Source organism: Dermacentor andersoni, chromosome 3 (assembly GCF_023375885.2).
Source record: "Dermacentor andersoni chromosome 3, qqDerAnde1_hic_scaffold, whole genome shotgun sequence".
NCBI lineage: Eukaryota > Metazoa > Arthropoda > Arachnida > Ixodida > Ixodidae > Dermacentor > Dermacentor andersoni.
Window position 1 is genome coordinate 93,735,180 of NC_092816.1, and position 26,304 is coordinate 93,761,483.

The 26,304-nt window shown below is 47.8% G+C and overlaps 1 protein-coding gene across 2 annotated transcripts in view; it reads right to left on the reverse strand.

The window, feature by feature from the left end:
* Positions 1-21,077: 21,077 nt before the first annotated feature.
* Set1 (SET domain containing 1) overlaps positions 21,078-26,304 on the reverse strand; it is a 55,797-nt gene continuing 50,570 nt past the window's right edge. For both annotated transcript variants that reach the window (XM_072287256.1, XM_072287257.1), the window contains exon 14: positions 21,078-21,591. In XM_072287256.1, the coding sequence (XP_072143357.1) occupies positions 21,418-21,591 (174 nt within the window). In that variant the 3' untranslated portion in view covers positions 21,078-21,417. The remainder of the gene's footprint in view (positions 21,592-26,304) is intronic.

A 26,304-nucleotide genomic window follows, 5' to 3' on the forward strand; every position in this document is an offset into this window, starting at 1 on the left:
TGAAGTCATGATCGCGCAGAGAATCCCCCCGCCATGACGCGGCCGAAATAGCAGCAAGTGAAACGATGTTTTATCCATAGGTTAAAATGATATGAAACGGCATTCGAGTTGCAAGTCAACAGTTTATTTTCACATAGATGCACTACAGATTTGCCTTTGCAGTCACAAGTCCGTGTGCACCATTTATTGTCTCATTGCGTAAATAAACGCACCAGCCTAAGAGTCCTACAGCAAGCGCGTCTCAATTAGGCATAGTGACTGTAGAAACTAATAGTGGCATAGACGAGCAAGCGAACGACTATATGAGCGCGCGAACTAAACGAGCGCGCAAACGACTAAACGAGCGTGTGAACGAACGAGCAAACGACTAAGCACGAACGACGACTAAACCAGCCAGGGAACGGGCGGGCGACCGCACGTTTTCTTTGCGAGTGCTCCACCGCCGCATCTTAAGCTTCGCACACTTTAAAGCGCACGCGAATTAGCACATACGTCTCAATTACATATGATGCGGTCGCTCGACGACGAACGCACCGCGTAACACGGTTTCGGGAGAGCACGCACGCTTTTCATCGGTGCCTCTGTATCACAAATCCACCGGGCGACCGCCAACGAGGAACACGAACAAATGTGGCAAACAAAACTAGTCTATCTAAAGAAGGCTAGTAAGTAACCACAAAAGGCAGAGAGTTGCTCTCCTGAGGCGTTTTCATGATCGAGACTGAAATTTTATCAAAAGGACTGCGCTGAATCCTAAAAATTTCGTAATCACGTTATCGCACGCAACCTCGCGTGCCCGCGAACTCAAGCCGGTTGGCGTTCAAAACGATTAAGCGCACCAAATGTGACTAACACGACCACGTAGTGCGCATAAAGCAAAGCGGACGTTGCGTAAAAATCATGTTAAAGCGTGCGTACAAATGACAACATGCACAGTGAACTGTGCAATATCTACTACGTTATTGCCCGCAGCACAATACGCAAGCCTGGCACATACAATACTCTGAGAGAGCCACAACTTACATCACATAGTCGCGCGGAGGAAGTTGGTCGGAAGTTGTCCCTCCCGATTCGGTGAAGCCATATCTTTCTCCTTAACGCGTTGCGCTTACCGGACGGTATCGCGAACATATTCTTGCCTTTGCTAAAACTATATTGGCATCCAAACGCGCAGCAGGTCATGGTAACAGAAAATGACGTGAAGCGACGTCGCACTTGCCACAAAACATCCTTCAAGGCGTTCACAAGATCAAAACACAGAATAGGAACGGAAGGAATGCCGCCAACAAGCGCCGCTTCTCGAGCAAAGATGGCACTGAAGCGCGACTGTAAACAAACGAAGCCGGTGCAAGGGGCCACGTGATGCCATTAGGCCAATAGCGACGCGGCGTCGGCTTCGGGCAGAGCGCTCGAGGAGGGGGCGGCATTCTTCAAAGCGTGGCACTACTTTACGAAGTTTAAGGGGCTTTAGTTTTGGCGCGTCGCAGGCGCCAAAATCGGACATAGCGGCGTCTACGTGAACATCCAAAATCAAACGTGAACTGCGCGCTACGGTGACGTTCAGTAGGCGGAGCATTGTGGGCCCGCCCCGCTCCGCCGTAGCCTTCGCAGTGCATGCATGCACTGCGAAGGCTACGGCACATGCCCTGCGCGGAAGCACCGCGCAGGGCATGTTTGATTGCCAATGACTCCGCTTCTTCTGAACGCATTGAAGTGCTTTTCGCGGCAAAGCATTTATGAAATATTCTATTTTAACTCCAAATGCATATCTCGATCAACTTCGATACACAGTGGTTCAGGGCCCCTTTAAAACGACTTGCGGTGACTTGTTAATCTGTGATTTTCGTATTCCGCCTATCCTCCTCCTCCGCGAATTTTCGTATTCCGCCTATCCTTCTCTTGCACGTGCGACGGCTTCGCGTTTGCCCAGACGCGGAAGGGAAAAGCCGCAAAATAAGTAAACTTTTACATTCAGTGGTGTGTTTCGTCTTATTTGACTGCTGCTAATAAGGTGTCTATATTTTGTCTTCCCCAGCTTAAACTAACGTGGACGAAAACGCGGCACGCTTTTCAGAAGCGATCTCACTGCTGCGCCCTTTGTCTCCCTAGCTTTCCCTTCATAGCCACTGAAAGTTGTCCGCGAGGTCTCATCGTTCATTTTGTCGCCGAATCATCTTCGGGGCGAAAGCGCCATCTAGCAAGCTTAACTGGAGGCGCATAGGTTCCGTGTGGTTCGTCGGGCCTCCGTTAGTGGCCGCAAGTGCACAAGCAGAGCTAAAACCCCTTGATAATTTGAAATTACCGCTACTCTTTGAACTCTGCCGCCGCCGCGCGACCTTCTCGCCTCTTCCTGGCCCCAGCTTACGTCGATGTGTGCGTCAGTCATACAATAAATGCAGGCCCTGAAAAAATTACTGGCAGGTATACCCGTCGTATTTCAGGTGATGAACGCTAGCTAGTCCACATTGGGTTTCTTTAAGTTTTAAGGCGAAAGCCTTTAGATCTGTTTCAAGGTCGCGTTGTGGACAGAAAAAATCACGTGATCCAGGAAGGCCAGAAGCGACGCAAACCATATCCGGCCGTGTATAAGAGATTAATGATTATCCAAGTTAATGATTAATTAGCGATTGAATTAAGGTGGGTTGGGGATGATTAAGGTTGATTAGGGTGTGTTAAGGTGGATTAACGTGCATGAACAAGGATTAAGGTTATTCAGGAGGATTAGAGTGGATTAAGGTGGATGAAGGAAGATTAAGATGGATGAAGGTCGATTAGGGTGGACTAAGGTGAATTATGGTTAGTGAAGGAGAACTAAGCCGTATTAAGGTAGATTAAGAAGGCTCCGGACAGGCCGCCATTGGAATCAGAACCTGGCAACGTTTAACGCTAGAACGTTATCTAGTGAGGCGAGTCTAGCAGTGCTATTGGAGGAATTAGAGGGCAGTAAATGGGATATGATAGGGCTTAGTGAAGTTAGGAGGCCAAAAGAAGCATATACAGTGCTAAAAAGCGGGCACGTCCTGTGCTACCGGGGCTTAGCGGTGAGACGAGAACTAGGAGTCGGATTCTTGATTAATAAGAATATAGCTGGTAACATACAGGAATTCTATAGCATTAACGAGACGGTGGCAGGTCTTATTGTGAAAATAAGAGATACAAAATGAAGGTTGTACAGGTCTACGCCCCTACATCCAGTCATGATGACCAGGAAGTCGAAAGCTTTTATGAAGACGTGGAATCGGCGATGAGTAAAGTCAAAATAATATACACTATACCGATGGGCGACTTCAATGCCAGGGTAGGCAAGAAGCAGGCTGGAGACAAGTCAGTGGGGCAATATGGCATAGGCTCTAGGAATAGAAGGGGAGAGTTATTAGTAGAGTTGGCAAAACAGAATAACATGCGGATAATGAATACCTTTTGCCGCAAGCGGGTTAGCCGAAAGCGGACGTGGAGGAGCCCGAATGGTGAGACTAGAAATCGACTTCATTCTCTGCGCTAACCCTGGCATCATACAAGATGTAGACGTGCTCGGCAAGGTGCGCTGCAGTGACCATAGGATGGTAAGAACTCGAATTAGCCTAGACTTGAGGAGGGAACGGAAGAAGCTGGTACATAAGAAGCCAATAAATGAGTTAGAGGTAAGAAGGAAACGAGGAATTCCGGATCAAGCTACAGAACAGGTATTCGGCTTTAACTCATGAAGAGGACCTTAGTGTTGAAGCAATGAACGGCAATCTTATGGGCATCATTAAGAAGTGCGCAATAGAAGTCGGTGGTAACTCCGTTAGACTGGAGACCAGTAAGCTATCGCAGGAGACGAAAGATTTGATCAAGAAACGCCAATGTATGAAAGCCCCTAACCCTACAGCTAGAATAAAACTGGCAGAACTTTCTAAGTTAATCAACAAGCGTAATACAGCTGACATACGGAACTATAATATGGATAGAATGGAACATGCTCTTAGGAACGGAGGAAGCCTAAAAGCAGTGAAGAAGAAACTAGGAATAGGCAAGAATCAGATGTATGCGTTAAGAGACAAAGCCGGCAATATCGTTGCTAATATGGATGAGATAGTTCAAGTGGCTGAGGAGTTCTATAGAGATTTATACAGTACCAGTAAGACCCACGACGATAATGTGAGAGAGAATAGTCTAGAGGAACTTGAAATCCCACAAGTAACGCCGGAAGAAGTAAAGAACGCCTTGGGAGCTATGCAAAGGGGGAAGGCAGCTGGGGAGGATCAGGTAACAGAAGATTTGTTGAAGGATGGTGGGAACATTGTCCTAGAAAGACTGGCCACCCTATATACACAATGCCTCATGACCTCGAACGTACCGGAATCTTGGAAGAACGCTAACATAATCCTAATCCATAAGAAAGGGGATGCCAAAGACTTGAAAAATTATAGACCGGTCAGCTTATTGTCCGTTGCCTACAAAGTATTTACTAAGGTAACCGCGAATAGAATCAGGAACACCTTAGACTTCTCTCGAACAAAGGACCAGGCAGGATTCCGTAAAGGCTACTCAACGATAGACCATATTCACACTATCAATGAGGTGGTAGAGAAATGTGCGGAATATAACCAACCCTTATATATATCCTTCATTGATTACAAAAAAGAGTTTGATTCAGTCGAAACCTCAGCAGTCATAGAGGCATCACGGAATCAGGGTGTAGATGAGCCATGTGTAAATATACTGGAAGATATCTATAGCGGCTCCACAGCCACCGTAGTCCTCCATAAAGAAAGCAACAAAATCCCAATAAAGAAAGGCGTCAGACAGGGAGATACGATCTCTCCAATGTTATTCACAGCATGTTTACAGGAGGTATTCAGAGACCTGGAGTGGGAAGAATTGGGGATAAAAGTTGATGGAGAATACCTTAGGAACTTGCGATTCGCTGATGATACTGCCTTGCCTAGAAACTCAGGAGACCAATTGCAATGCATGCTCACTGACTTGGAGAGGCAAAGCAGAAGGGTGGGTCTGAAAATTAATCTGCAGAAAACTAAAGTAATGTTTAACAGTCTCGGAAGAGAACAGCAGTTTACGATAGGTAGCGAGGCACTGGAAGTGGTAAGGAAATACATCTACTTAGGGCAGGTAGTGACCACGGATCCGGATCATGAGACTGAAATAACCAGAAGAATAAGAATGGGCTGGGGTGCGTTTGGCAGGCATTCTCAAATCATAAACAGCAGGTTGCCACTATCCCTCAAGAGAAAAGTGTGTAACAGCTGTGTCTTACCAGTACTCACGTATGAGGCAGAAACCTGGAGGCTTACGAAAATGGTCTGCTGAAATTGAGGACGACGCAACGAGCTATGGAAAAAAGAATGATGGGTGTAACATTAAGGGATAAGAAAAGAGCAGATTGGGTGAGGGAACAACGCGGGTAAATGACATCTTAGTTGAAATCAAGAAAAAGAAATGGGCATGGGCCGGACATGTAATGAGGAGGGAAGATAACCGATGGTCATTAAGGGTTACGGACTGGATTCCAAGGGAAGGGAAGCGTAGCAGGGGGCGGCAGAAAGTTAGGTGGGCTGATGACGTTAAGACGTTTGCAGGGACAACATGGCCACAATTAGTGCATGACCGGGGTAGTTGGAGAAGTATGGGAGAGGCCTTTGCCCTGCAGTGGGCGTAACCAGGCTGATGATGATGCTGATGATGATGATGATGATGATGATGATGATTAGGCGGATTAAGGTGGATTAGGGCGTATAAAGGAAGATTAAGGTGCATGAACAAGGATTAAGGCGGATTAGGGTGGATTAAGGTAGATGGATGATTAATGTCGACTAGTGTGGATTAAGGCGAATTAGGGTTGATGAAAGGCAATTAATGGTGATTAGGGCAGACTAAGGAGCACTAAGGTAGATTAGGGTAGATTAGGGTGGATTAAGGTGAATTACGGTAGACTTTACAAGGCTTTCGCATTCACGCCTCTGAGGCGATACCTAAGAACACCTTGGATTTCTTGAATTTCATCTGAACTACGCTTCCACGCACGCATGAGTGGGCGACGATTATTATTTGGGTTTTTCATGGATACAGGCAACGTGCAGGGGTTGTTCACATGATCGCGCACGCTTGCGGTTGATCTTCGCTTTATTATCGAATGTTTTAAAACCACCTTTCTGCGGTTTTGTTCTGTGGGGAAACATTTTCCATTGATTTAGCACGAGCCGAAATCATTGCATCAGTGCGCGTTGATTACGAAGGTTTAGCAATCAATTCGTCTGACCCACCAATCAATTGGTGTGGTCATGATGTAGCAATGCAGACAATATTCTGCAGGCAATAATGTTTAGCACTGCAGCGTATTTCACCCTGATCCACCTTAATCCTTCCTAATTCACCATAATCCTCCTTCGTCCACCTTAATCCACCCTAATACACCTTCATCGACCTTAATTATCCTTAATACCCCTTAATCCATCTTAACACAATCACTAATCAATCATTAATTAACTTTGATAATCAGTAATCATCTCTACTGGACATGCTTTGGTTCGCTTCCGGCCTTCCTTGGGTCACGTGACATTTTCTATACCTCACAACGCGACCTTGAAGCAGAGATCCAAGGCTTTCGCTTAAAAGCCGCACGCATAGGGATGTGCCGCAAGCAATACTAGATCAGACGCACAAAGTAAAGCATCTCATCATGTGGAAGAAAAATTGTCTGTAGTATAGAACTCACCTCAAAGCTCCTTTTACATCAGTGTAACCCGTTTATATGGCTTTAAAGAAAAACCAACCTTCTCATAAACGTTGCCTTCAGCATTATCGATGCTTTTATCAGCATTTCTCAAAATTTTCAACACTTCTGGTGCGCGCAACTGGCCCAAAATAACGCGCCTCCATAGAATGCTCCGGCCGTCCGCGGGAGCCCAGGAGAAAAAACGTGCCGTGCGAAGCGCACGCAACTGGCGGGCGAGGAGAATCGAGGAGGAAAGCGCCGCGGGGAGGAGAGCGTCGCTACTTTCAAATTATCAAGGGGCTTTAAGCAAAGCTAGAGTCACTGGAAAATTTTCCAGTGACTAAATTTTCAGTGACTCAAACATTTCCCAGTTACTCTAGCAGAGCTAAAGCTCCTTAAGCGCTTTTTGCTTTCCGAGTTTGGCCGCTGTTAAATACGGGACATTTTTATGAGCTTCCTTCGAGTTCCCCAGACCACATCGAATCGCACCACAGCTAATTGAGAAGCGCAGAAGCACGGATGCCACATCCCAGAGGCGCGCACGGGCAAACAAGTTGAGGGCCCCCACTTCATACGCCGCCGGTTGGGCTATTCAATGCTTGACTATTCCTGAGAAAGCGAGGGGATAGCCCGGCACTGCTGGAAGTAAAGTGGGTCCCGAACCAAGACGGCTGTAATGCACCGTGACAACAAGACGGCTGTGATGTACCGGGAAGGCCTGGCAGCGTCTCACCGGCCGCCTTTGAAGAGAGCATTGCACCACAGCAAGGCAAGACCGCGGGGAGCCGCCGGGTGTGACACCACCGCACGGGTGCCTACCATTGGCCAAAGGTGGCGTCATCTGAGTGGGCTCTCCCGTTGGGCGAACATGACGCGCCTTCCAGAGATCGAAGGGCTTAAAAGACGCAGACCGAGATTCCAGAGCATTCCCGGATTCACCTCTCTCGAACTTCTTGCCGCGGGCCGCAGCGTCCGAGTTGCTGCCGGCCCGTAATGACTGTACGACTGTTCATTGACGTCTCACTGTATATAACGTAAAATAAACCCTCCCAAGTGTTTTCATCGCAAAGTCCGTCCTCAACTCCTTCAACTGGCGCCAGCGGTGGGGTCGCCTTCAACTCCTACAGCTGGTGGCAGCGGTGGGATCGCCTCCGAATGCAACAGCTGGTGGCAGCGCTACGGATCAACCTTCGTCGAGAGAGATCCTAAGGAACCGGGAAGAGCGAAGAAGAGAGAGCCTTCGTCGAAAGAGGTCCGAAGAAACTGGGAGTAGCGAAGAAAAGCAAGCCTTCGACCCAGGAAGTCCGGAGGAACCGGGAACAGCGGACAAATGAACCGGATGGCAGGGGGCTGCAACCGTAAGTGAGCGCGTGGTTTTTTTCCTTTTGATTCGCCAGACTCAAATGTTGTGTGTTCATTTTGATAGTTCTGGGAATCGGGAATTTGATGCATTGTGTATTTGCACAAATTAATTAAGGAAAACAGTTCTAACCACCTGTCGGGGCAGCTGCCATGGATCTTAGAAGGTTGACGAGGTTAGACTTGTTGGTGTGCGACGATTTGGGAGTTGTGGCGGACGAACGGATGAAAACGCCAGCTATCATAAAGGCGATTAACGATAGTGGCAATGATGACAAAAGCATTGAGCTTGCTTGGGAGGTGATACAGGAACCACGGGAGCGTGAGCGTCGTAAACGTGAGCGTGAGCGTCGTGAACGTAAGAGTGAGCGTAAGCGTGAAGAACGCGAGAATAAACGGAAGCGTGAGCTTCAAGAACTTACTCTTAAGTGTGAGCGTCACGAACGTGAGAATGAACGCGAACGTGAGTATCAGGAACGTAAGCGTGAGCACGAGCAAAAGTATAAGAGAGAGAAGGCAGCACTGATCAAAGAGATACAGTATTGTGATCAGTTAATGGCACACAGACAACGGCTGTCTGAGAATTCTGTAGATAGTACAGAGCTAAAGAATGAGGCAGCATCGAGCGGATTTTCGCCAAAAGCTGACGAGAAGAGTAGTGCCTGTGAGATGGGCTGCTGATTCATAAGTGAAGGGAAAAGGCTAGCTGCTAACGATGCCTTAGTGGCAACAGAGGCCGTTAAAGTCCAGAGTGAGAGCGACGAGGTGCTGTGCCAACAGATGACTGTAGAGACCGCTAGGCCAGCTGCGAACAAATTGGCACAGTTACCGCGCGTGTGCGTCGCTTGTAATGTTAGCGAGGTTGCTAGCGAAGAAAAGGGTACTACTGACCCGATAGACACGAGCACCCATGTCAGGTCAGATCTGCGTGCAGAAGTGAAGTGCGAACTGAGCGATGCAGTTGAGAGTAGTTTTCGGGATGGCGAGCTCCGTAGTTCACGAGAGAACAACTGCATTGTTCAGGGATCGGTGCGGCTCTCCGCCAGTCTAGATAGCCTAGATAGGGATGATTCCGTTGTTAATCATTCGGACTGTGCGCGTGAGACAGCGATCGATACCGACGGGCTGTGTGTCGATGCACAGCGTGAGCTGGGCAGTGCAGTAGAGGGCAGATCGCAAGAGTGCGAGTTGCATAACTCGAGTAAAGCCTGCTGCATTGTGCCAGAGTCGGTTGGGCTGTCCGCCAGTCGAGGCAAAGTGAGAGTAGATTTAAATGTAAATCACTCAGACTGTGCGGGTAAGAGACCGATCCGGGCCGACGAAATGTGTACCGGCCAGCACGAGGCACGATAAGGCGACATGAAAGCGAGTGCAAAGAGAAAGCGCCGTAAAAAGAAGCGCGGTAAAGACCGAAAGACGGTAACTTATGTAGCGCCGCCAAAGAGAAACCCAGAAGGGCAGTGCGCGAGGAAAAAGGTGCGGTCGTCTCGGACGATGTTGACGCATCAAACACGTTCGAGCCACCGGTCAAAGGGGGACCGCGAAGCATGTTCTGCACGGACACGGACAAAGGGCACGGGGTAGTTAAATTCCTCGTCGTTCCGTCGTTCTCTTCGAAGCTCAGCGTGCAGTACGAAGAAGCGCAAGGTGGCAGGACGAGACCAGGTGGGGAGTAGCGACGCGGTCAATCGAGTTTGTGAGGAAAGCGGGGCGCCAGGACGCAAATTGGCAGGAGACCGTAACGTCTTGGGGGAGCTGATAGTGAGTCAGCCCTTTTGTTGTTCCTCGGCAGCCAGAGTAGCTTTCAAACCGCGACCACCTCGGGTACGGCTCAAAGTATGAGTCAGACGTAAACGTTTGGAAAGGGAGGCCAAGAGCGCTTCCGTAGAAATGAAGTGTTTTGTTTTTTATTTTTGAGCATCGGAAAGTTTTCGCGAATTGAGACTAGGATTTCTTTCAATGGGTAAGGTTTGAGCTTTGTTTGTGTTTTCGTTTGAGAAGCTCCGAGATTTGAAAGATGAGGTTTGTGTAAACGTGTAGTCTCGCGAGTGTTAGTTAATGAGTAAATAGGCTTTCTTTTTTGTGTGTGTGAGTAACCTGAGGGTCAAGGTTATCGGTGAGAGGCCTATCATAACGCACGTGTGTTTTAGTTTACCTTCTTTTTTTATGTGTTTTTTATTTTTCTAAGGTTAACCGCGTGAGTTTTCAGTGAGTGCATGATTTGCACCGAGAAGCGTTCTTAGTTCCATTAGCGCGTGTCCTGTGTGGACGGAAGGAAGCAGATTTATGACTGGGTTGCTCGTGTGTTGAGGGCAGCCGTATTCTGACTTCTCTGATAAGTATGCGTGAAACGAGTTATTAAAAGACGCATTATTTTAAGGGTTCTGCGGAGTGTGTAAGTCCCGCAAGTTTAATTGTTCGTTTAAGTCACGTGTCCTGTAGGACTTTCAGGGAAGAAACGTGAGTAAGCGTAAATAAAAAGTTTGCCTACAACGCAAGTATGCGTTCTGTTTAGTGACCACAAGGCTAGTGCGCTTGTGATTACGTACTTGTGAGGTTGACAAGATTGTTCAGTGGCACCAATACGTGCGATAAGTACGCCACTGCGATAGATTGGAAACATGCTGTTCGTGTAGTTAGGCCACTTAAGTTATGTTCGGCTGTTTTCATGGTTTGTTTGCAACGGCAACGACCCATTGTTTTTCTACAACAATAGTACTCTGGTCTTGTCGGCATTCGGGGAGAAATGGATAGCGGTTTGGAAAGGTGGTTGGAACTGCTTTGTCAAAATTGGGGAAATAAAAGATCAGGGTTGATTTTGACTCAGTAATAGCCTGGCGAGTCAGGGGTGAAGAGCCTGCGCTTACACGTGGTGCAGCGCTGTGTTGTTTTGTTTGTTTGACGTATGTTCTCCAGGGCCCAGGATCCCGAAGTTCGTCAAACGAGGCTCGACATCAATACCCTGCAGGTTCTTTCAGCGTTCCTCATGGCCGGCGAATTGAGTTCACCGGCCATTCAGAACTTCCGGGGCGAGGACGAGCTGTTAAATACGGGACATTTTTATGAGCTTCCTTCGAGTTCCCCAGACCACATCGAATCGCACCACAGCTAATTGAGAAGCGCAGAAGCACGGATGCCACATCCCAGAGGCGCGCACGGGCAAACAAGTTGAGGGCCCCCACTTCATACGCCGCCGGTTGGGCTATTCAATGCTTGACTATTCCTGAGAAAGCGAGGGGATAGCCCGGCACTGCTGGAAGTAAAGTGGGTCCCGAACCAAGACGGCTGTAATGCACCGTGACAACAAGACGGCTGTAATGCACCGTGACAACAAGACGGCTGTGATGTACCGGGAAGGCCTGGCAGCGTCTCACCGGCCGCCTTTGAAGAGAGCATTGCACCACAGCAAGGCAAGACCGCGGGGAGCCGCCGGGTGTGACACCACCGCACGGGTGCCTACCATTGGCCGAAGGTGGCGTCATCTGAGCGGGCTCTCCCATTGGCCGAACATGACGCGCCTTCCAGAGATCGAAGGGCTTAAAAGACGCAGACCGAGATTCCAGAGCATTCCCGGATTCACCTCTCTCGAACTTTTTGCCGCGGGCCGCAGCGTCCGAGTTGCTGCCGGCCCGTAATGACTGTACGACTGTTCATTGACGTCTCACTGTATATAATGTAAAATAAACCCTCCCAAGTGTTTTCATCGCAAAGTCCGTCCTCAACTCCTACAACTGGCGCCAGCGATGGGATCGCCTCCAACTCCTACACCGCTTATCCGTCCGCTGTATCCTCAATCTGCGCTATGAATGCGCTGTTAACTGCAGTTTACTAGGATATACCTTATTCTAGTAGACTCTACAGTTAGCCATGGATGTGGCGGACTGTACGAGCTGTGTGCACGTGTTCTATACCAGGGGTGTCCCTCCATGTGACATCGCATTCATCTGTAGTAGTATGTTGGGAGAGCCGGCAAGCACAGCTCTTCGAATTTGATTATAGAGACACGAATCAGAAATACTTAATCGGTTGACAATGACAAAATATTGTTTCAGAACTCCTATATTCATTGATTCTGCTGTAAGAGGATGATTACTAGAAGATTAAAGGAAGGCCGGGCTTCCACTGTTTCGGATATTGCGCCGGAACCTCAACGCCGGCACGTACGTAAGTGTGGCGTCATGGATTCCAAAGCATTTTCTCGCACTTGAGCCAGTCTCAGCGGGTCAAACGCGTCGGCACAGGCATTTTTCCAGGGGGGGGAGGGGGGGAGGGCACCTCTCCGAACTGCCGTATATATATATATATATATATATATATATATATTCTTCCACTTGAAGAAACTTCGGGTGACCTCGAATAATTGCGCACTGAAGTGACGGCCTTATCTATGTCAATTTAATGGATCTCATAGTAGGTGACAGTTTACTTTCACAGCCCGAGTCCTTTCCCACCACCAAGAATCTGGCGTCTCTCGGTGGTGTAATCTTCCTTCGTCTAATTATCGTATACTTCGCTGTCACTAATACTGCTTCGCCTTTCCGGCGAAACTGCAGCCTCTCTGTCTTATTTTTCTTTTTTTCTGTAAGTCGAAATATAAGCGCTCCTGCGCATGACTGCTGTTGATTTTAATCTCGAGTTAATCCGCCTTGGCCTCGTATCGGTTACTGAGTGAGTTATACAGGGTGCCCCAACTATCATCCACCAAGACTTTAAAAAAGAGTAGTTTTGTCACTCGAAGAAAACCTAGTGCATATTGTTTCCAGTACAGTGGAGTAGCCGCCAGTAATCCTTTCGTTCCTGAAATTTAATACGACAATTGAAATTAATTATCTGATTCGAGAAGTACCGTCCTAATTATCAAAGTGTCAATGAGGCATTTGTAGGCATGCCCAAACGACATCTAACTGCGGTGCTGTCGGCGACGTACTAATTGCGTGCAATATTTTTTTCCGATTGGTAAAGAAACCCCACGAAAATGAAAAATACTACGTGAGTGCGCTCCCACCCGCATCATAAAGCAGCGCCCTCACAAAAGCTGATTGAAAGCAACTGCACTGCCTGGCGCAAAGCCGAAGAGACAGCGCACCACCTTGATATTGGTACGGAAGGAACACGAACAGCAGGTTTCGCGCCTTTGCAGCTATTCCTTTCTCTCTACATCACACTTATTATCCGTCTCTCAAGGCCGACTGATCACACAGATAACAGAAGCCCCTTGATAACACGGCCGAAGCGCCGCTCTGACCACGCACGAAACGCGAAAAGCAATGTAATAAGCACAGCATGTTTCAAAATCTCGCCTTTGCTCGCACCGTATCGACAGAGTGCGCGCGCAGCTATATTTTGCGATAGAAACTTGCTTCGGACCGAAGTCAAATTAAATTTACGGTTTTAGTTTTCATGAGAGTCTATGCATACGCTCTACAAAGACAGGTTCAGGACATGAAATAAAAGCGAAATAAACAGACCGGGAAGCGACCCACGCGTAGAGAAAAGGCAAAGCCGATGCGTTCAAGAAAGTAAATAACCACTTCTAAATGAGCCGAATCGGCAATCTCGACGCCTGCACAAAAAACAAACAGAAAAAAGTACGTCAGATTTCAGTGTACCCTTATTATCTATGAATTCGCAAGCGCCGTTGAACACTAGCTGCTGCCTAGAGGACGTGTTCGAATATGTCTCCTTCTGCAGCAACGCAATACTGAGTCCGCTTTATCACATCTTCAGGGGCTTTCTTGATGACCGACGCTCGAATTCTACGGCAGACGTCCGTTATCCTCGGCTTGAGCTAAGTCGGTAACCGCGACCCCGTGCTATGGCTGCATTGAGGCTTCATTCTGTTATGCTCCATTTGGTTGTACAGACACTCAACTACAAGAACATATTTCACCTAGTTCGCTCTCAGTGATTGCCGACATTTCACGCAAGCCGGTTCGGGTGTCTCCATCGCGGCGACCGCGCGCAGTGGGCGTTCACTGTACGTATTCGGTAAAGAGATAGCAGCCGTTAACCAGACTGTGATTTCTGTTTGTCCACGATTATTATTTTGACAGTAAAAAACTTCATTTGTTTCGAAAGTGCTTACAGAAATTTCCAGGAGGGCTCCCGCGTGGCTTTTTATTGAGCGCCGACAGCCAAACCTATGAGGAGCGCGCCGCCTTATTCCTCATACTACGCAAGCGAGGCGCTTCCGACAGATGGTAACTCCGAAGTCCTCACCCCCAATAGTGCAGAAATTGCACCGTATGCAGTAAAGCGTTTGAAACTATGGGGTAAATTGTGCGGAATGGAAAACTAGACAGCTAGTTTGTTATAGCGCAGGAAGAACCTCAGGGACAGAGAAAGGCACATTAGACAAATACATAGCGCTAACTTTGTAGCCCATGCGGCTACCCTCATAGACCAATAAGAATTCCGGTGGGTCTGAGAGTTCTTTGGTGAATGAGTTGGTAGGATTTAAATACATCAGCGAAGGTTGCTTTAAAGCAATAGCTTTCTCTATTTCGCCCACTTTGGGTGGTTGTACAATTTCGCAGAATGAACAGCGGCAAATACCCAGTGATCCAACCGGTCTACTATAGGTCATGCCGCTGGGTATTGTTACGATCAGCCTGCTGGGGTACTGAACTGCAAACCCTTCCCAGCCCGCTGCAATTGTTTCGATCGACCTGCAGGGGTGGCGATCTTCGGAGAAACGTCCTTCGAACGCTTCCCGGCCCGCTGCGACGAGTCCCTTTGTAAAGCCAACATTGCGCCTCCTCGGACAGCCCAACGGCGCCGGGCAAATTTAGCCACGTTCGGCGAACCGAGTACTGTTAGTTGGTTCGCTATCGCCTTCACGGTCTACTTGGAACAAGGGAACTCCTGGAAAAGGGTGTTTTGCGGTGCTTTCTCAGAGGCCCCAGAAATCGCCACAGTGAATGGACATACGCGGCGTCTAACTGCGAGGTGAGCTCTGAAATCAAGAGGCGCCTGCTTGGGTCAAGCGTATCAGCCCCTGTCTACGAGAACCATCTCACTTCGGTGAGAGGGTTCTCGTAGACAGGGAAGTGCGAAAGTGAGTGTGTGAACCCTCTCCCTCAAAGGTGGGTCGACTATGATGACTTTGGACGCTGCCATTGAACGAAGGTTGCACGGCAGTTTTCCCTCGCCTAGGAATCTAGGGAGGACAGAGGGCTTTTAAGTAGCCGTTTCCGGCTGTTTGGTGTGCTTTCGTTTTCAGTCATGGTAGACTGATGAAATGTAACGTTCTTCACCCTTCATGTAGATATTGTAAATAAATCCCATATCCCTCGTTCTCGATGAGAACAAGTCCTTCCCTTCAACAACGTACTCAGCGTGGATGAGTCGGACGACTGCATGGGCCAGCTACCACTTATTTCATGCCCGACCCCAACTCTTACAGTATGGGCTCGCTGCTGTGTGGCGTAGACGACTTAGGTCACTGAGCTGTGTCACTGGGTGTGCGCCCGAACAGGACACTTCGGCACTGTGGCTTACCCCACCCGCCTCGAGAACTAGTTAGTATGTCATTGGACGTAGGAGGTACGACTTGCTCTAATTAGGTTATATACCCGAAGTTATTTATTCGAGTCTCTGTACTGTTCGTTTCACTTGAACATACTTTCCGAATTCATTACTGAAGCGGTCGTGTACCTCTCATTCTGCAACATTGATAAATTTACGAATACTCCACGTGTCTGACTGCTACGTACGTATCCCACCACAACTGCTCTTTAACATACCTTTCATATTGCACATATTTTTTCACCTTAGAGTATTATTTGTATAACATTTCTCTTGTCACCCGATTCTGGATATACCTCTATGTAGGTGAGGGCCATACTTGAAGATCATCATCATCGGAGCAGGATCAGCTGAGAAGTATCATAGGTGACAGGTGGCAGTGGCCAGCAGCTCATTTCACGCCATTCGTTTTCCTTGGAAAAGAATCTCTCACGACGTTGGCGCCAAGGTCGAATGGCGATCGACAGGAGATTGCGGCTATGGCTATCGTCCCTGGCAGGTGCCATTTCTTCCGGTTCTTACTACTCCTTCTGAAGCCCGTTTCCGGGACCCAGCTCAGCAGTCTCCGGGAAGGCGTATGACAGCGGCCAGGCCAGTCGGGAATGAATGCATACGGGAACTCGAAGTCAAGGTATCGCGCCGAGAACAGCCGTGAGAAAGGGGAATGACAAGCCTGCCGAGGAAGATCTGGCCTCGCCAGAAATCAAGCAAGTAGCAGCCGGCAGCTGTCGCATATGGGATTGGACCTACACAAGATGTGCCCGTTTCCAAGTGGGCGCACAGAATAGCCCCTAATTGGACCCGTCATCACCAAGAACTAAGGACTGGTCAGCAAAGCCGGCGGCGACCGAAGTCTAAGCCGCCGCGGCTTCTGCAACAGCGAGGAAAGCCTCAGTAGCACCGTTATACCCAACAATGAGAAGGTCCCGTCGATCAAGAAGGGGCTTCCACACAAGGTTGAAAGGGTAAGCCGGACGGAGAGATCGCGGAGATTCTCCCCGAGTACTGCCCGCCCCTGCTGCTGCCACTGCTCTGAAGCTTCGGCGTCGCTCGCGGAGTCACTCCCATGGCGGCAGCAGTCATCAGGCAACGAGGGGAAGGAGCCACGGAAGATCGAGGCACTCGTCCCGCCGCCACCACAGTGGGCGCAAGCGCAAAGGCAGACGTTGCGAAAGATCGACCACTGCTTCGCAGAGCAGCCAAGGAAAAGGGGGCAGCCGCCAAGAGCCGCCGCGGCCGCCACAAATCCACGAGCTGCTCCTCGCCGTGAGCGAGACCAATCGTGAAGAGTCGCTCCCATGGCAGCAGCCGTCGTCAGGCAACGAGGGGAAGGAGCCACGGAAGATCGAGGCACTCGTCCCGCCGCCACCACGGTGTCCCAAGGTGTCTACCAAGTTCACATTTCCAAATTCCCTGAGATTTCGCAGTTTTCCCTGAGTGCCTTTGCAAAATTCCTGAGTGACACAGAACTTTGCATTATGTCAAGACGGGCTTACACCATGTCGCCGGATGCTGTCACTCCCTAGTAAGCATGCTAAAAAAAAAAAAGAAAACGACTTAATCATGTTCGAAAACCCATTGCAAATCGAGTTGAACATCCTCAAATGCCAATAAAAAGGAGATACATACAGAAGCAACTCTTTTAGAATATGAGCTATTTCTATCAACTGATAGCAAGCTCATAGGTATGAGGCCCGAACTTTGTCACAAGTGAGATTCTCTCTCAACAGCTGGTAATTGCCAACCTCAACTGTCCTGATATATTCTCAGTCCCCGCACAACGCCTCAGTGTTGCGTTTCAGTGCTTTGAAGAGTTTATTTTGGTTTGTATGAGACACCCTGCATCTCGACGTCAGCCAACACTTTGTTTTTTGAGCTCAAGCTCCTTTAAAGAATCGGCGGCACGCTTCCTTTGTTCTGTATTTCTGAATGCGCAGTTCCGTTCAGTTGTCATCGTGCTTCCGCAGCGCGTTCGCCCCACAGACTATTTGAAGCGTCATCTTAGTTGTACAGTCAAGGTCCGATTTTTCGGACTCCCTTGGGGCCGCGAAAACGTCCGAAAAGTCGGTCAGTTCGAAAAAATGAATGCATGTCTTTTACTGCCCTTAAGGGCTCAAATCGCCACAGTCACATCTGAAAAAGCTCTGAAGGCCTGCCAGTACACGTATTAGGCATATCGGTGCTCGTACTGTGACAGGAGACGGCGAGTGCACGCGCGTGTAATTAAGGAGTGCATACTCAAGTATTATTGCGCAACAAAAAAAGACACGAACGTAAGAGAACACACACCAAGCGCGAGCTTTCAACTGCGGAGTTGAAAGCTTGCGCTTGGTGTGTGTTCTCTTACGTCTGTGTCTTTTTTGTTGCGCAATAATACTTGAGTAATGGATTACCAACTTGGCCCGGAATGCTGCTCCCATTGAATACATGCTGTGTCCCGTGGCAATTGCCCTTTCCCACGTTTGTTAAGCTTCACCGCGTAACATTGCTGCATTGAGGCAAAGCTGACTTTTGGGAACGAACTTATGCAACGCGCCGTGCTTTCCGAGCTTCGAAGCCAATCGCGAGGACCACAAATGTCTGTGCCATTGCTAGGCCTAGCGTTGCCGCCGTGTTGGATGCGGCTGCCAGAGGGACTGCCTGCGAGAGCGCCGGTTCGAGGCGGCGAGGTAATCAAAATGGCGGCGGTGGTGGCTTTGATTGCAGTTTCGGACCTTCGGTCACGGCAAAAAGTCCGGGAAATTGGTCTGCGAAGGATTCTTGTGCCTCAAACTTCAGACGTTCTTAAACACAGACTCTATGGGGTACGTAGTAGTGCCGCAAAGCAGTCCGAATTATCGGGCGTCCGGAAAGTCGTCCGTTGGCTGCGCACTGGCAACTCCAGCCGATGACACGGCGTCAAAAACGATTCCTCTCTGTTACTCGAGCTACCATTACCGCGACTTTCGTTCCCTTTCAATGAAATATGATCATTTTCCCTGATAGAAGCACAAATTCCCCGAGTTTTCCCTGCGTATATCCAGACTATTCAAAATCCCTGGAATTCCCGGTTTTCCTGGTTGGTAGACACCCTGTGGCCGCAAGCCCAAAGGCAGACGTTGCGAAAGATCGACCACTGCTTCGCAGGGCAGCCGAGGAAGAGGGGGCAGCCGCCAAGAGCCGCCGCCGCCGCCGCAAATCCAAGAGCTGCTCCTCTGCCGTGAGCGCGAGCACCAGGCGTGAAGAGTCACTCCCATGGCAGCAGCCGTCGTCGGGCAAAGAGGGGAAGGAGCCACGGAAGATGGAGGCACTCGTCCCGCCGCCACCACGGTGGCCGCAAGCGCAAAGGCAGACGTTCCGGTAGGTCGACGACCGCTTCGGAGAACCGCCGCAGCAAACTCAAGCTCCCCTACCGCGAGCACCAATCGTAACGAGTCACTCCCATGGCAGCAGCAGTCGTCACTACAAGGGGGGAAGGGGCCACGGAAGATCCAGGCACTCGTCCAGTCGCGACCACGGACGAGAGCCTTGTGGAAAGATGATGTAACGCTGCATAATTGCACATTTTTGCATTATTTTCTTCGTTCTGTCAGACCATAGATGTTTTTCGGACACACTCTTCCTTTGATTCACGCAGTTTCTTTTTCTTTCATTTGCTCTATTTTTTCTTATGCGCATGTCTACGTAGATGTTTTCTTCCGTGTGGACTTTGGTTGACACGCTTTTTTTGACCAGGGTGGCCAGCTGGGCCCATCTCGGAGAAAGAACCGTCTATGGTGCAATGTTGCGAATATTTTATCATATTGGTGCCCATTACGCTTGTACTGTTAATTTTACTTATTTTGCGTTTCATTCCCGCCCTTTGTCTCGTTGAGAGATTCCTTTTGCGAATGCTAAGGCATTCTGGATGCTTGAAAGTACCGTACCACGAGGCCACATTTGACCCGCAGACTTCACGTACGCGAAACCCGTGTGGGATCGTCAAGACGACCCTGTCATAAAAAAAATACCTTGCTAAAGCCACGCGACGTTGAGCACGGGAATACCCGGCCGCCGTTCGTGTTCCCCCGTATGGCCTCTGTACCTCACGTACAAACTACCCATCATCCCCTCCTCCCCAAATGCGCACCGCCAGTTTTGCATGCGTCCTTACCGCAACATTGGCAACGCAAATTCACGCCGCTAAATCCGGACTGTCAAAGCGCCACGCTTCGACCCCCATCCTCCCCTAGTACTTCCTGTCTCTCCTCTGCTTCACATTTTCCTGCTATTCGTGCCTTTGGTTTGGACGGGAAGTTGGGGAGTGCTGGCTGCGAACTGTGAGATATCAGTGCCCATGTAAGTAGTGTATGCTGTGGGTTGTGATGCTGCAAAAAAATTGGAGGCCGCTTAAGCTTAGCCTTCGTAGCGTTATCGCACCCAGTTCGCACCGCCCACTCATTCGCTCGGCATGCTCTTGACGAGACGAAGGGGAGAAGCGGGCGAGTGGCGCGCCACCTGTCGGGGCAGCGCCGTACATTGTGAGGAGGGGGTCTTCTGTTTGCCGCAAGATGGCTCTGCGTGTGCGCCAACAGCAGAAGAAATGTAGCAGAAAAGTACTTCGCTACTTGTTTAACTGCGACTTCTGTAATTTGCATGCTCATAATTACCGATATACTCCGCAGTATAGCTTTCTACGGCACGTTTCTAAGGCAACACCGCATTCACTAGAGGCGCTTTTGTTTCGATTTGAACCGTCGAACTTATGGCTGAGTGGTAGCGTCTCTGTCTCGCACTCCAGAGACCCTGGTTCGATTCCCACCCGGCCCATCTTGCAAGTTGTTTTTATTTCTGAATTGCCTTCCGAGATTTTTCGCTGGCCAACGCCGCCGGTTAAAGACAAGCGAGATCTAAGTCTGTCAAGTTTCTCCAGTTAGGTGGTTTAGTCAGTCCAGTTAGCATTCCAGTTTGGCGCACCCACTTGGCCTGTCCCACTTTTGTCTCAACTGAGTATTAGCGCTCAGGCTTTTGTGCAGAAACTCTGCTGGCTGGCATTCAGTGCAACTGACATCCTGGTGCTAGTCATTTTCTGGTCATGCTGCACATCTACGCTTGTGGCAATTTCTGTAATGAACTGCAATCATGTTGCTTCTGCAGAGTAACCGGCTAAGCAGGGCTGCAAATTCTGTGTAGTCGGGAAACGTGACAGGGGCGCCAAAAGGCCATGGAAAAGGCAGCACATGTCACGCAAAGAGAGATAAAAAATTATGGGGTTTTACGTGCCAAAGCCACTTTTTGATTATGAGGCCCACCGTAGTGGGGGACTCCCGAAATTTCGACCACCTAGGGTTCTTTAATGTGCACCTTTCGCCCGCCTCGAAATGTAGCCACCGTGGCCAGGATCGCAAACAGAGATAAATTAGTAGAAGAGCTACCTAATTACAAGCATTTGTGTAGTGCAGCCAGATGTTGTTCACTGCTGCGTCATTTCACCAGAACAAACACATCTCGACAGGTGTTGTACAAAGTGCATCATTCCGTTTATTACAAGTGTGTAGAGTTTAACCAATGTACATAGGAAATAACAGAAAAAAAAAACAAGGCAGGCATTAATGCATCACAATATGACTTTCTCTTATGTACACTATGATGTATGTGCGTGTGTGTGTGTGGCAAGAGGGGACTATACAATGCCAACACCGGAAAAAGGTTTTGCGAAGACTCTGGAACATGAATTCCTGCACTGCTCCATAGGCCTCCCCCTTCACAACACAACCAGTACGGAGATGAAGATGACGGCAATGATGATGAGATACGAGCTGTACACTGTACAAGGTGACTACACCACCGATGAGAGCTCAGTTCAAGAAACCCCTGCACTGCGGTGCTCCACACAGACACACAATTTTTTCGTCCTCGAGTGGGAACTTGTAGTCATAGGTGATCTCCTCGTTGACGTTGATGGGCTGCTTTGAATAGATGACGATCTTCTTCTGCCCTTCCACTGTTATCACCTTGGCATAGCAGTTTGGCTGCGCGAGAACATGGAGAAAAAAACTTTTTGTTTAGACTCGCAAGTGCAATACAAAAAGCATGAAACTCGCTTGCTGCCCAGCAGTAATTCTACTTCATGAATGCTTCAGTAAAGCTCTTGAGTTCCAGTGAAAAAAGAAGTAGAGAGAAGGGTTGGTTCTGGAGATACCATGAGGAAGAAATTACAAGCAGAGCTAGTACCATAAATGTAAACTGCACTTGTTCAACTGACACAGACAACCTAAGAGAGCCTGCATGATACCATCCTCCTAGCCCATTATTCTATGCAGTTATTACACTACAACAGCGCTTTTCTTCCAATTTAAGAGAACCCATGGTTTAGGACCTTTAATGCATGCCAGGAGCATGTAGCTCTATATCATGCAGCCACAAAGGGTGGCTTAGCTAGGAACTTGTTAGAAATATCTTCATGGATCATGAAGTGACTTCATACAATTACAGCCCAAGATGGTTCGTAGTACGTACGGGATGATGTGAAACAGAAGCTGAAAAAAAAAATCGTACCGCAGGAACTGGCTTCACTACACACAATATAGCACAAGGCTTGCAAGGCAATTGAATTCGCACTAAAGAAACCTTCTTGAGCTGTAATACTAACACCAACAAAGTCCGTGACAATGTCTACATTTGAGATTTGTAGGAGAAGTTTTGTACAATAAGAACACACACACAGTTACCACTATGTATACTTGAGGCTCATACTGCTGTTAACTAGAACTCAAGTTCCATCACATGGATCACAGTGCAGGTTGAGATTTAGAAGTATGATTGTTTGGGCTAGTTGGTTAGATACAACGGGGGTCATAGCGCTGGAAGACATGGGCAAGAGTAAAACAACAAGGCGAGCGCTAACTTTCAACTGAGTGTTTATTTCAAGAAAACACCGTATTTGTAGGCTCGCACACGGAAAAGGCTCAATCACCGCACATGAAAACCAATCACTTCGAGGAATGCAAATTCATTTGTAGTCAGAGCAATTGAAGGGGAACTGATGCAGTTACCAACGGCCATGAATAATTTGTTTAGCGCAAAACGACAGAGACAAGAAAGACGACAGGACAAGGCGCTACTCTCAACTGACATCATTTTATTGCGTCACTCCTTTATAGACCGCTCAAACCAGAGGAACATGCGCAGTGAGACCCATGCGGTGGAGCCACCAACATCCGATTCCAAGAGCGCACTCATGCGACAGAATCCAAAAAACCAAATTCAGCGCTGTACAAGGTTAAGGAAGGCACACTAATGCACTGTGACCCCAATGACTGAATGAAAAAAGCTTCCGATAACTCTCGGGCGGTGGTGTCACGGCTCTTTTTCAAAATCGTGGTATCACGAAACATGGGTTTGCACTTGCATGTTTTACAATGCTGAGCCAAATGGGAACCGGTGCCTGTTGGTATGGATCGCTCATGTTCTCTAAGGCGCTCGTTAACACAGCGGCCTGACTGCCCTACATACACTAGTGTATGTAGGGCAGTCAGGCCGCTGTGTTAACGAGCGCCTTAGAGAACATGAGCGATCCATACCAACAGGCACCGGTTCCCATTTGGCTCAGCATTGTAAAACATGCAAGTGCAAACCCATGTTTCGTGATACCACGATTTTGAAAAAGAGCCGTGACACCACCGCCCGAGAGTTATCGGAAGCTTTTTTCATTCAGTCATTGGGGTCACAGTGCATTAGTGTGCCTTCCTTAACCTTGTACAGCGCTGAATTTGGTTTTTTGGATTCTGTCGCATGAGTGCGCTCTTGGAATCGGATGTTGGTGGCTCCACCGCATGGGTCTCACTGCGCATGTTCCTCTGGTTTGAGCGGTCTATAAAGGAGTGACGCAATAAAATGATGTCAGTTGAGAGTAGCGCCTTGTCCTGTCGTCTTTCTTGTCTCTGTCGTTTTGCGCTAAACAAATTATTCATGGATTCGCACCAACTAGCCCGCCAACGCATTGTGCTGAATTACCAACGGCCCTCGCTATCAAAGCAACTTCAACAACTTCTCACGAAACTTTATCTACATTTCTATACAAACAGAGCACTTCTCAAACAAAAGTTTAAACTCGCAATCACCACAATGCACAGACACATGACCATCCCAGTATCGGTTCAATTTTTGGTTACGTTCTCTTAACCTACCATTCAGGCCTCTCCCAGACTGCCTAATGTAAACCTTCCCGCATGATAACAGAAGGTGATACACCACATTCTTTACGCATGACATAAGAGGGGGCCGATGATTCATTTTACAACCTGCACGTTTCTTGGAAAATGGATCTGCGGCACTGCATAACCTGAGCAATTTTTGCAGAGCGGACAATACTACATCTACTTTAACCTTTCATCCAAGTTTCTTTAGTGTGTGTGAAATGTTATTCAAATATGGCACCTTTTTCGTATTATCACAACTGCCCATGTGCATGCCATTCTGTTTCTTTAACTTCTTCCTTGTTTGAGAAGTGCTGTTTTGTATAGAAATGTAGAAAAAGTTTTGCGAGAAGTTGTTGAAGCTGCTTTGATAGCGAGGGCTGCTGATAACTGCATCAGTTCCCCTTCAGTTGCTCTGACTACAAGTGAATTTGTGTTCCTGGAAGCGGCTGCTTTTCATGTGTGGTGATTGAGCTTTCTCGGTGTGAGGGCCTACAAATACAGTGTCTTCCGGAAATAAACACTCTGTTGAAAGTTGGCACTCATCCTGCTGCCTCGCTCCTGTCCGTGTCTTCCAGCACCATGACCCCTATTGTTGAGATTTAGTTTTTATTTAGCCTACTCTGTCATGCTATATGAGCAAGAATTACCTTTTATTAACAACTGTGTTCAGAGTGATCTTCAGAGTGGTGTGCATTTAATAACATTAAAATTACAACACATATGCTGTGACATTACAATATTCACCATGCATTAATGACCTGCCTGCATGAAAACTGCCTTGCACGCACTGATCGGGAAGAATTTGAGAACAAGAAATGCGATTGTCACATTAAACCAGCCAATTTTACTGTCTTCCGCCTGGTGTCAGCCGCACCCTTTTAAAAGCACCATAGATGATATAAGGTCACAACCACAAGAAATGACAGACGATGAAGCCAGAGACACCACAGGGTTAATTGCTGCTTAATTAAAATGTAAAAATAATCAGGTGAAGGGAAATGAAAGTGGACGAAAAGACAACCTGCCACAAGTCGGGACCGAACCCATACCCTTCAAGTTATGAGTGTTGTGCTTTGCCAACTAAGCTATGTTAAGATGATCAACTACTGACAAGTAAAATGACAGGTATATCATCACCCTCCTCATGATAATCATAAACTGTGAGTCATAAAACAGACATAATATTTTAGCTTGGCAGCTGTAAAGAATTGCAGATTGCCACTCAAACAAATGCTTAAATGCCACTAAGAACAGTAATAGCACGCCTCATGATGGCGATCTCGGTGACGCCTTTTTATACCTGCATGGTCATGACCTAACGAATATTTTTTGTAATGGCACATGGACGGACACAATGAGAACACACAATCTTAGCAATATATTTTTTCTAAAGTGTTCTGGAAGGATCAGGATGCACTGTGAGGGCACCGGTGCGTGCATGTCAGCACAGCTGGGAGATTCCATGAGAGATCAAACATGCATGTTTTTGCTAGATATTTTTGTTGTGTCTCTTTTCTTTGTCATGAAGGAATATTGGAACTGCACAGATCCGAAAATTTCTTTTCTCGAGAAGCGCTCCAAGCAAGCCAAAAAAAGAAATAGTTGAAGGTGACGGCGCAGGTGTCCCCCTATTATTGCTTACCACAATATTTTCAGATTTCACGGCCCAATTAAATGCAAACTAGAAACGTTGTGTCGAAAAACCTTTCTGCTCATTTTGATACGCTTCACAGTAAATCAGTTCCACGCTTATTTATATGCTGTCCACAAACAAATTTTTTTTTTTTAATTTCAGACATGGCCCAAATCAGGAAAATTTTGTAACTTTGATGCATGTTGGCACGTTTTCTATTTCACACGGAAGCTTGAGAAAGTGTTCAGCACGAAATGTTATCTTTGCTACATTATGCAAAATGTTATCTTCCTACATGAAACACAAGAGAAGAAAAAAATAGTTGAACAATGTTAAAAAAAAAAAACTCATCTTGAAGAAATAAAATTAAACAAAACTTCGGTTCCAATTTTTAAATATTTTTTTTTATGGAGTCCTCTTATGTCGGGCAAAACGTGGTGCAATAGTATGTTTCCTCATTTGCTTTATCCACAAATTATAACTGACCAAAGTGGCCCATGATGAACGTGCTGGCTTTAGTGCCGCGATGACTCGTTCCGGTTTGTTCACATTACTGTCTTTAAAAATAAATGACAAGGCAATGGTTGCCACAAATGAAGAAACGTTTACCTGGCTCTTTTATTGTGGTAAGAACAGAGAAGCTGCTTTTTGCTTTGCTTTCTGGGACGCTAAAGGGAACAAGCTCGACACTACTTGTGGTGCTCGAACAAATTTATTGCGTGTACTTTGCAGGTAGTATTTAAATAGGTTTAATCACCATCAGCTGGCTAACGGCAGTTCTCGCAACGGACAGCGCATGATCGCATGACTGATTGTGGCCGCACATCCACACATTCCGTGACTGAATTCCCGGCATGGCACTGACTTCCACTGACTTCTGCTGGCAATGCTCCTCAATAGTTGCAGCAGGC